Below are 12,310 nucleotides of genomic sequence, written 5' to 3'. Positions count from 1 at the left end.
TAGTACTAGAAAGGTAAAAAAGAGAATAGAAGGGGAGATAGCTAGCAGAAGAAATAGATCGAAAGCAATTATAGTAAAAGTAGAGGAAACTGTTCAGTGGATCAAAACATACAAAATTTTAATGAAGACTAGGGAGGCACCGAGGGAGACTAAGTGTACTCTAAGTGTACTTAGAAAAACCAGTGGCAAAGGTGATAAAGGACATAAGAAGAAACTGACTGAAGAAAGACTTCAGCTGATACCACTACAGGACAGAATCCTTAGAGATGAAAAATATAGATCCGCTGTTAACCAAGGAGGAATTAATAAAGGAACTCGGTAATGAGTTGAAAATAAAGGAAAAAAGCTGGATCGACATAAAAACGATCAGAACGACACAATGGGGGACGTAGCGAGCGATTGCAGTAATACCATCGTCATGTATGCCGGATAACGATAAAACAATAAAAATTAGAACAGGATTAACAATCGCTATAGCAAGGATAATACCTAAAATTAAAAAATGTTACAGATGTCATATGATTAATCAATACCATACGACTAATCAATGTAGGTCCATAAGTCCGGGTAAGGAATTGCGCAGAAAATGTGGTAGCAGTGACCATAATATCTCGAATTGCAAAAATGAACCACGTTGTGCTATGTGCAATGAGAGAGGGATAGTCAATATAAATGCCAGGTTCACTGGCATTCCCTACATATAGACATACAATCAAACAGGTTAGTGATATAAGGAAAAATTTAAATTACGTTACGGGTTCATTAGCGGGTCAAGATTAAAATCTTCCAAATAAACCTAAATCGCTGTAAACTGTAAACACAAGATTTGATGTACCAGTACGCCTAAAGTGGATGTGGTGTTCATCTCGGAATCATACTGGTACAACGATGACAAAGGGGATGTTTCCCTATGAATCATATTATTCGAAGGAAAATATCCGAATGATAGCACCCTGGATAAAAGAAAAGGACTCGTGGGAATTAGAGTGGGGATTAGCAGTTCAATGTTTACCTAAATGAACTGAATTGCACGATTAAAACATCTAAGAGAAGGCATCGTACGATGATGATCGTAGGGGACTTTAATGCCAAGTCTACCGTATGTGGTGGCATTAAAACGGGTCGTAGAGGAACATATCTATTGGATATGCTAAGTAAAAACGGGATTGTACCCATTATAATAAATAAAAGGTATACATTTTATAAGAATGGAAGAACTAGCTTTCTGGATATAATCAGTACGGACAGAGGACTGGCAAAGAAACACAAGGGAAGTAAAATACTTAACATATTGTCAGCCTCGGACTATACTTACGTTTTACATGATCTTGAAACTATTAAGAGGAGACGTAATGTCGATGATTTTAAATACTCAACGAAGGAAATGGATACAGATAATTTTATTTTAAAATTTGACTTCAATCATCAGAGCTTATTTATTCGTAATTCAACCGACGAAGAGGCACATGCAGAATGTTTCCAGGTTACTGTAGAAACGACATGTGCCTCCGAATTACAAAAAGTTTGTCCTCCTACAAGAAAAAAAGTAGAAACTATTGGTGGTGCGAAGAACTAAAGATACTTAGGGGGGAGGTGTTTAAACTTAAAGCTCAGAGAGCCAAAACAAGAGAATTACAGGACGCTGGTCAATTGATTGAGGAGTTTAGAATTAAAAGAAAAGAGCTTAGTAAGAAGATTCGCGAAAATACGAAAAATAGGATGGGAGGAATTTTGCGTCGCGTTGGATAGGGACCCATGGGGGAGGCCTTATCGGACTATTATATCCAAGATAGCCCGAAAAGTCCCAACAGACGGCCTCCACGTAAACAAGGTCTAAAAACATTGTTGGAGACGCTGGCGCACCTGAGTATGCGTAATTGCATTTTCTCAAAATATAACATAGTTGTTCTAGTGGCGTAGGTAATTGTTCAAAACAGGCAAGCCTGGAACAATTTCCGTTCCCGAAAAAATTGGAAAATATCGTCAACGAATGGCGTCGATAATAAAGTTACCCATTATATTTATATTTCGGTTTCCAAATTTTTATTTTGGTTTATTCTAGAGGTGTAAGTACTGTGATCCTTTACTGTATATCATCACTGTTAAAATAAAGAGAAATTGTTTTATGGGTACAGCTTTCCCAAATTATTTCCTAAATTAAATATCATATGAAAATGATACTTTGAAACGATGTTTAGGACAACTAGAACAATTCAGAACAACTTTTACATGTTCGATTTTCAAAAAAAGAGGGACTGATAAAAAATTCACTTTTTTGGGGATATTTCTGGAACTTCTTTTGAGATAAATCATTATTTCTTTGGAATGATGTAGAACAAGCATAGAACAACTTGGAAATAAATTATAAATTATCCAATAAATTTCACGAACCAATAGTATCATTTCCTAAAATCAACGCTCTCACCAACATCCTTTCGTGTCAGATTTTATCCGAACGTTACCGAGCGAAATGTGAACTCACCAGGAGGTAACGACAGGAGTCGTTACAAATTCGGTGATAGGATAAATATCGTATACCAGAATAAACACCATTGTTTTATAATTAACAGTTATTCCCTATCTGGACTGCAACATAAAATAGACGCAGTCGGTAGGTCATTGGATTCGACGTTCTACGAAATTTCTTGAAACTCTGAAACGAATAATATCGCACTATTCGTGGTTTACAATTTAAATTGTGACATCGAATCGAAGATAAAATTACAAACGGAGGCAAGATTCACATTCTACAACTTTTGAAATCCGCACACAGATCCAGCAGCAGTTATCAGACGAGAACAGAGATAAAAGCTACACAGTGAGTTCCGACGTTCGAACGTTTAATCAGAACGACGATTGCAGTATATTCTACCACCTGGGAGCGGTGGCGCTCCCAGCTGATGGAGGAGGACGCCGGGCGGCCACACCGAGCCGTCCGCGCCGTGCTTCCCAATTGGGAGGCTTGGAGAGATCAAGGCGGGGTTCCGCTCACCTTCAGGACGACACAGATGCTCGCCGGACACGGGGTCTTCGGTGAGTACCTGCTGAAGATCGGGCGGGAGGTGACGTCCACGTGTCACCACTGCGGGGAAGAGGAGGACACGGCACAGCACACGCTGGAGTTCTGTCCAGCGTGGGCGGAACCGCGGCGCGTCCTGCAGCTCGACATCGGCGAGAGGTTGGCTCCGGAAGCGGTCGTTGAGGCCATGCTCCGAGGGCCCCGGGAGTTTAACGCTGTCCGCGCCTACTGCGAGGAGGTTATGCAGAGAAAGGAGCGGGCAGAGAGAGACCGGAAGAGAAGAGCCGATCCCAGTAGATCGTCGCATCAACGTCGCAGGGGCTCCGTACGACGCAGGGGCGCGGCGCCGCCGTCGCTGCCCCGGGTGCGTCAGATTAGGGGACGTGGCGCTAGGAGGAGTGGTTCCCCCTAGCTTTCCAACTCAAGCCGGGACGCCTCCCTAGACAACTACAACGGCAGGGAGATAGACGACGAGGTTGCACTCGGTAGTGATTCGCAAGAGACCCCGGGTGCACCTCTGAACGTCGGGATGACCACCGTGGGGTTTTAGTCGGTAGGAGTCCGACACTACACGGTCGTTGCTACGCAGCGCCGAGTGTCCATGAGGATTTCCCCACGATAAAAAAAAAAAAAAAAAAAAAAAGTATATTCTACCACATCAATTTTTACAAGAAAAGATTGCTCTGATCATAGTATAATCTCTAGTTATAATATAGAGACAGATAAACAGAAGACATTTTGCCTGTCGGAACACAACCTCCTACATTGTTAAATACAGTAACTTCCGGTCCGTTTTTTCTGGCATTATACCTACATAATGTAGTACAAGAAATTTAATTATATCCTATCTCTGAGATCAATTAGTATTAATAAAATAGCTTGGTTTACCGGACCTCTTTGTTATTCACAAAGAGTAAGATTCCCGGCAAAGTTAATGAACAAGTTGATATTCATTGCGGTTTATCGTCAGAAATTTCTGCACTTTTAATTAGCCTATATCAGAATAAGAAAACTATCAAGAAAAATCTATCAACGACTAGAAGATCTATCATCCTGGATTTTAGACATTCATTACTCACATTAGTATCGATGACTTTAAATAGGACGATTGTCGATGGTAAACGATATGACTGTAAATAAATTTGTCCATCACACGCATCTACACATTTCGCAAATGCTAAAAATATATCGCAGTTTCGTACAATTAACCGCGCTTTTATAACTACTGTTGCAGAGGAAAAGGCGTTACGCCTATGGTATGGAAATCCGCAACCAAATTATTACAACGCCTTGAATTAAATTAAAGAACGAATTGAATTAAAGATCACAAAATTCATAAAGACTTAATAGTTATAACAGTAGATTCGCAAACGACCAATCCCGTGAGTTTAGCTCCAAACAATTTGCTTCAAACAATGCAACTACATTTAATACACGAGAGCAGAAAAAGACAATACAACAACAACGGACAATAGATTCAAGATATTACTTCCGCTAATGTTCCTTCTGATAACTATAGGGACGTGCATTTCGAAAGTCAATATTTTCAGAAAGTTCGCCAATGCCAAGCTTCGTAACGTAAAGCTACAATACAAAGTGCTTTAACAAATTTCTCTATGCGCATATAACATCCCCTTTGGAGATATAATAGAAGAGACAGTCATCGATCTCGAGATTCAAAAAGTAAAATTAGATGTAAAATTCCAAGTTCTGGGCTCCTTCTTACATGTTCCATTTAACGGATTACTCAGCTCTGATTTTTTTAGACCACGAAAATCCATAGTCGATTTAGAATATAGAACAAGCATAGAACAACTTGGAAATAAATTATAAATTATCCAATAAATTTCACGAACCAATAGTCTCATTTCCTAAAATCAGCGCTCTCACCAACATCCTTTCGTGTCAGATTTTATCCGAACGTTACCCAGCGAAATGTGAACTCATCTTTTACTGTATCTTATCGTATTACTTATTTTACTATTTCAATGAGACCTATTCCTTTCACAGTGCCAGTATTTCTTGATACAATACCCTTCAATCGCCTACTACGTTCATAACGATCAATCCTAGGATGGAAACGGTAGTTCAGATAAAAACCCTGGATCTCACGGAATTGATCGTATCACTCCGACAATTAACCGATAACTACTCCCTATTGGTTCCATGCGCGGTTGTGAGAGTTCGGAATCAAGATACCTCCCTTATTATCATCATAAATAAATCAAACGAAAGAAAACAAGTTCCATCTCCTGAATTCCGACGGACCTTTGCGACTCTTCAAAAGCTGTCTTCATCAATTCCAATGCTCATTCCGAATACGTGAGAATGCCTTTCAGCCTCAAAAATGTTCCTGTATAGTTTCAAAAATTCATGAATAATTTTTAACAAGACTAACCAATAAGCAGTGTTTTGTATGCCTTAACAATATAGTGATATACAGTTCAACTTGACATAGTCATAACCAGAAACTAAATAACGTCTTTCTTAGACTCCGCGAAAATAATTTGAAGCTCCAACCAGATAAGTACGAATTCCTGACGCAATTCAAATATTTAGACCATAGAATCTCTGATAAGGAAGTGGAGCCAAAAAACTCAAGAAAGATTTAACTATCGTCAACATGCCACGCTTACTAAGTCACAGACATTAAAATGTTTCTTGGTATGGTGGGATACTGCAAAAAATGTATACCAAATTTTCCTGCAATTACCAAAATGTTGACGTCCTTGTTATAAAAGGACATAATGGAAGGATATATGGAAAAATGAACAGGAGGTAGCTTTCTAAAACACAACAAATTATTGCTACAATATTTTAACTTCGCGAAAGCGTTTACACTAACATGCGACGTATCTAACGTCAGAATTAGCGGTGTACTGTCTCAGATACGGAATGATTAAACTCTGTCTATCGCATATTTTCAGGCAGAATTGTTCAACTGTAGAAACTACTGACCATAATAAACTCTATAAAGTATTTCACATCCTATCTATATACAGATCACATATCATTACAGTGTTCGTTTAATTATAAAAACCCAACTTCAAAACTAGTCTGTTGGCGCTTTAAATTAAACGAAATCCAATATATGCTGGACCGTATAAATTCGTATGCTCCGATTTACACGTAAGCAAAGCAACACATCGAATCAACGTGCGAAGTACAATCACTATTATCCTACGTAAGGCGAATTCCTGAAATTTAGAAATACATCAATTACAATCATTCCATCTACGTAACACACAACCAATAACTCTTACCGTTCTTTGCGGTGGAGACGAAGAACACACGAAGAATATAATCTTGCAACAAATCGGAATACTATATATACAAGGACTATATAAAAGTTACATTAATTTCCATATACTAGAACCAAAAAGGTATGACAGATAAAAACATGACTATTATATCTCTACAATTAATATTACGGACAGTGATTGCTGCATCGCTTCGCTTCACTTACATCGGTTGGATCCGACATTCCTACAGCCAATAAAATTATGAAACATAGATCTAACCGAACTTAAATACCCAAACAAAAATCTAGATGAGTTCAATTATTTCGATTATTATTAACTGAAAGACTGAGGGAACCATTTATGGTTACACACATGTCCTGGTATTCAATATTACTCAAGTTGTTTCAAACTTCTCTGCCGAATATTCCATTCCATGAAGAACCCAGACCTAACGTAGGAACGCTACATACAACTCACAATAAGCAACTTCGTCAATTGTTCCTTCGACTTTGATTTTCGGAGTGAGCATCGAGGAATGCCAATGGACATAATCACTTATGATACCCGAAAAAGCCGCGCAAGTATTACGGACAACGGATATTCCTATCTGGAAGAAGACATTTCGGAAATCGAGGATAGCCGCTCACCTTCACGATCATCCAACGATTACAGTATTGAACTCGAATGTCGCATTATGCCAATTTTGACCAATCGAAGCAACCTAGTTACAATAGCCACTATAATCACACTCTGAATATACTGTATTATCACCTTTGTATGTTATAACACTTAGTCTTAAACGTATTAGCTAGAATTTTGATTTTAAGCTCCAGTTTAATCTAATTCATTTATTCGCTTCTTTCAAAATCAAGTATACAAATTGTATCGTTCTGTCAAATGTCGCGTTATCGATTACACTATGTAATTATTATCCATATTCTTATCAATCGGATTATTATCTCTTATAAGTCTCATTTCTTAGACATAAAATTTTAAAGTATGTAGTCATTTATTGTATCTTAATTTCTACGAACACAATCTAGCTTTAATGTCTTTATTGTCATAGCTTTATCTTAAGTTCTTATTATAATAATATTAGTTGATCACAAGTTTCTTGTTATTTCAACCTCTTATCATCCTCTCCAAACATTTTTATGATCATTAAATATCCCCTACCATTATAACATTCCTTCTTGCGCTAGTACTTAGTTGTAACGTTAGTTGTATACATATGTGAATATGTACACATCTACGCAAGAATCTACATCATGTAAATCAAATCTTTATCGTAATTTTATGCTATCGTCTAAGTAGGCGAAGGTGTTGGAGACCCAACAAACGTGATCATAAATAGCATTCCCTGCGCTCTATCTCCATTGTCTATTTCTACTGATACTATTTTCTATCTCCACTGTTTATTCAACCCATTCTGTTTTCCATCATCTCCAAAACGTGACATTTTCGAGCCCGAGCGGATTAGGCCCTGCAGCCCCATAAATAATCGCCCTATAAAACCTCAACTTTCTCCATTTAAACCACCACCTCTCTTCCCAAATACTCAATAAACAATCGCTTTTCCTCTCCTCCGAAAATTTCACGAACCAATAGTTTCATTTCCCAAAATCCGCCCTTTCGCCGCATCTTTCCTGCACGTCACATTCTATCCGAATGTCACCAAGTGAGATTCGAACTCACTACTAGCCATTACAAGTTCAGTATTACATTACATATTGTGTACCTCCGTTACAGAATAAATACCTTTGTTCTAATTAATGTAATTACGAGTTATTCCCTACCTGAATTCCAACATATGTTTAAAACGTCCAGTCGCATCATTAATCGTATCAAGGTCTTTTCCTTTCTGTGGCAGAATATTAAGTGACTTTGTGAAGAAAACTATGTTGAATTACATTTTATAATCACAGTAAGCCAAATTATCGAATTGAAATGGTAATAAGTTTCTTAAAGAACCTATTATCGGTAACTGAAAGTGGCTATAGTAAAGGTTGGCAATATAGATTGGCTGATATAATTGGGCGAAAAATAAATTTACCTTTAATAAAAGAAATGTCTGCAACTGATTTTGAATAGTTAGGTTTAAATATTATACGCGACAAGACTAATGGTAATATTAAAAACAATGCAAAATATGGAAAAATATGTTTGATGAACAAAAGTAAATTGTATAATATGAAATTATTTGTCATTAATGGTCTATATCTCGTAAAAATCAAAGATAAATACACAACAAAATTAGACATTTAAGAGCTCCACTTTATGATGGTAACAGATTTGAGATATAGTTTATACGAAGTGCAAAATTTAATAAGCAAACATAAATTACGGAAAACAATGAAGAACACTTAACTTTATGCTTCGTGGTTAAATTAATGATAATAATTCTCTTCAAAGTATTGTAATATTACCGAGGTAGATAGTAAAATGTAAGATCAAACTTTATCCAATGTACAATCACAAGAGATATCATAGCAAAAGTAAATATAGAAACAAAGATTAAAACAACAAAAAGCGAAAAGAAAGATTAAATTTGTAGGTAAAGAACTACGACGACCATATTTTCCCGCACTGTTATCCTAGATTCAGCGTGAACCTTTTACACTTATATGATAATATTTACAATTCGCTAAAAAAATAAAATTGTTATAGTTTCTAATATTATTGCATAATGATAATAATAATAATAAAAAGGAGAAAAATACATAATACATAATAATGTATCTTAGAAAGTAATAAACATGTAATATTTCCATATATTGAAATTAATATCCTCCGCTGTTCGAGGGTTAATTGGATAGTTTGAAATCTTTTAAAATTACAATTGCATTATTATCGACTTCATATAGTATTAAAATTCAGACTAAAAGGGGCTTGTGATATTTTTTCTCGTGTCTATTCTTTACTAACAATTTTAATCCTAATAGCTTTTATGAAATCGTATTTCAAAATAAAATTATTACTTTCGATCTCAGTCTATCCTATATATAATATTTTACGAAAAAATGTTTGTCTCATTGATTAATATCATTTTATATCTTTGTGTGTCTTTAAGATATATAACGCAATAAAGAAAGTAATAGACAAATGTAACAAAATATGTACTATTAAAAAATATATGAAATATCTAGGGTAATATTATTACCATATACTTTATTGATTTTTGGTTTGGTATCTACTTCATATTATAATTAATTATAAAATATCTAATTATTTTGAAGACAATAAAAATTTTTATCATTATAAACATTAATAAAAAAAAAAACGATACCTTTATCAAAATGATGCCAACCACCAGGAAAATAATCTTTCACTACTTGTGGTATGTCATATTCTTCAAGTAGCTTATCAATTTGATGCTTCTTCCTCCAATGTAATGTCTGTGTTAGCATTTCCTTTGCTTTCTCAACTGAAAATTCAGTAGCCCTTAAAAATCTTAGAAGAGTTGCATCTCCAGGTATTGAACTTCCTCTTAATTCCTTTATGCTTTGTCTCAACTGAATAAGTTTGCTTTCTTGCATCATGTCAAGCTTTCCTAAGTATCTTTCTATGTAATCTGAAGATAACTGCATTTCTAAAATACAAAGTATATGTAGTAAGTTTTAATAACTTAAATTAATATATTTAAATATCTATATTATGAATAACTAATTCAGCAAATGGCTTTGTTTTAATATGTTAATATACTATCTCTTAATCTCCTAAAGCATACAAAAGAAGCTCAAAAAACGTCTATAAGATTTTAAACAATCGAATTAAATATTAATCAATACGGACACAAAAAGAAACAAAAGAGGTACAGCTTGATGTTATTAGTTTTCTGTAGGTGAATGTAGAATAATATATACAGTAACTACAGGATATGTGATAGACAAAGGAATAAAATGATCAATAGTGAATAGAGGAGGAACATTGGTAGTTCTGAAATGCATCCCTTAAACAAGAAGATCAACTCTCCACATAGCTTACCTAAACCATCCCTTCTAAAAACCCTTCTCTCCTAACACAACCTCGCAACAAATGAAAAAAAAAAACAGGAATACTGCACTCCAAAATCTATTGGGATAAGTATAATTTCAAACAAGCTTGAGTATTATATTCAAATAATAGATTTGGACGATAAGGTAAGAATAAGAAGGCAGAAGAGACAAAAAAGTAGGTATTGAAAGAGAAAAATAAATTGAAGGCAGAAGTTAGAAAAAGAGCAAAAATAGGTAGTAGATGGAAGTAAGGTAGAATCGCGATAAATAAAAAATAGAATAAGATAGAAGAAAATGAAGCGGGGAAGGGAAGAAGGTAGAAGAAACTGATGGCGAAGCGAGTGATGATAAAAACGATAAAGTTATAAACATTGCGAACACAATAGCAATGTAATAGGTGTACAAATTGTAAATATTGCGTAAATGCGAATAATGAAGTCTAGTCTTAAGTTGGATATAAATACGTTAGTTTAAGTTGTATATAGAAACGGAAGTTCTTGTAAATTATAAAGGAACAAAATTAAAAACTATGATTTCCGTAGTTTCAAGACTATCCAAATATAAAGAAAGTTTTTCTGAAATATAACACTGTACTATCACCATCTTCACCTGTAAGGAAATTATTTTCATTTGTTACAATGGTAAACTTACCATAATTTTACGTTTAATGGCTTATAGAAAACTTTCCATTTATTCAAAAGAATCACTACTTGTCGCAATTTTTATGTATCTTCTTCCAAATTGTATTGATTTTGTCTCATGCGTGAATAATCTCATTTAAGTAAAATAATTAATAAAATTAAATTTACAAAGTTTTTACGACCATACATTTTTTGTTTACAGTTATTTCTTATCAAATTTCAATTGTATTAAAATCTACATTCTTTCTAACATTTTGTTTTTCAAAACCATTAGCTAAATTTATAAATGTTACATATAATAACATAGAAAAATATAACATACCTCTATTTTGTAATTTGTTGTCCGCACAAGAATAAGTTTCTTCTGGATCACAAGATTCTTGGCTTTTTGCAATATCTCTAAACATAAAAAATAATAAATGCATAAAACCGTGAACATATCGAGTAGTAAGCGAAAAAGTAAACGATGGCACAACCAATGCCAATGCTCCAAATGTCAATTTTGCCGCTTACTGCTTACTGATCTCTGCTGGTTCTATGTTCACAACCTAGTAATATTACAATAAGTATTAACTTAAACACATATATCTTACTAATTCAAATTAAATATGAGTAGACAAACAACTGTTTGAAGTTTCATTGTACACATAATCGTCATCTATTATTAAACACATAATACGTTTTAAAATATAAAATATAAAAAATAATATTTAAAATATAAAGATATTTTATCCGTCTCGTTCTCAAGATTACTCATGCAATCCCCCATCCTGTCTGCTAGAGATTACAACGTCCAGAATTAAAAAAGAAGAGCATTGGAGCATTGCACTGTCCACAAATCAAACAGTAAACTTTAGTTAGTAAGTTAAAGCGTTTCAGTATCCATAAATTAAACAAGTATTTTTGAGAAATGAAAGCAAAAATTAATTTAAAATGGTGAATCTAGTGGTTAATGATATACGAGTCCGTGTCCCAAGATGGCGGGAATAATCGCTGAATAACTATCAGGAAGAGGAAGCAACGATAGCTTAACATAGTGTAGCACCCCATGACCGTAAAGAAAGTTCCAGGGTTGAAGCGTACGTGTTGGCCACATGGCCCGCGAAACGACGTTCGGGCCCAGAACGTTGTAAAAAAGAAAAACCCTGGGACTTACAAAAAAGCGCAAGGGTCTTCGGTAAGAAAAAAATCTCGAAAGGAAACTTTCTTTTTCAGGGACCTCGGCATCCTGTAAAAGAGGGAAACGAGGAAAGCTCGACACACAGAGAGTTGCAAGTGAGCAGTCAAGTCGAGTCGACGGTGAGTATCAGGCAACAATCTGAGTCCAGTCCAGGTAACACGTGCCAGTAACACCGTCAAGCCCCCCTCGTAACTTTAATAAACGCCACTGATACATTAATACGTCGAGTATTC

The 12,310-nt window shown here is 35.2% G+C and overlaps 1 protein-coding gene across 1 annotated transcript in view; it reads right to left on the bottom strand.

The window, feature by feature from the left end:
- Retm (real-time) overlaps positions 1-12,310 on the bottom strand; it is a 56,711-nt gene that overhangs the window by 20,781 nt on the left and 23,620 nt on the right. The window contains exons 7-8 of the mRNA XM_072020419.1: positions 11,220-11,296; positions 9,548-9,850 (exon numbers count right to left, since the gene is read on the bottom strand). Coding sequence (XP_071876520.1) covers positions 9,548-9,850; positions 11,220-11,296 — 380 coding nt within the window. The remainder of the gene's footprint in view (positions 1-9,547; positions 9,851-11,219; positions 11,297-12,310) is intronic.

The sequence above is a fragment of the Bombus fervidus genome, chromosome 17 (assembly GCF_041682495.2).
Source record: "Bombus fervidus isolate BK054 chromosome 17, iyBomFerv1, whole genome shotgun sequence".
Taxonomy (NCBI): Eukaryota; Metazoa; Arthropoda; class Insecta; order Hymenoptera; family Apidae; genus Bombus; species Bombus fervidus.
The sequence above is the reverse complement of the archived record's forward strand: the minus strand, read 5'-3'. Positions and strand labels throughout refer to the sequence as shown.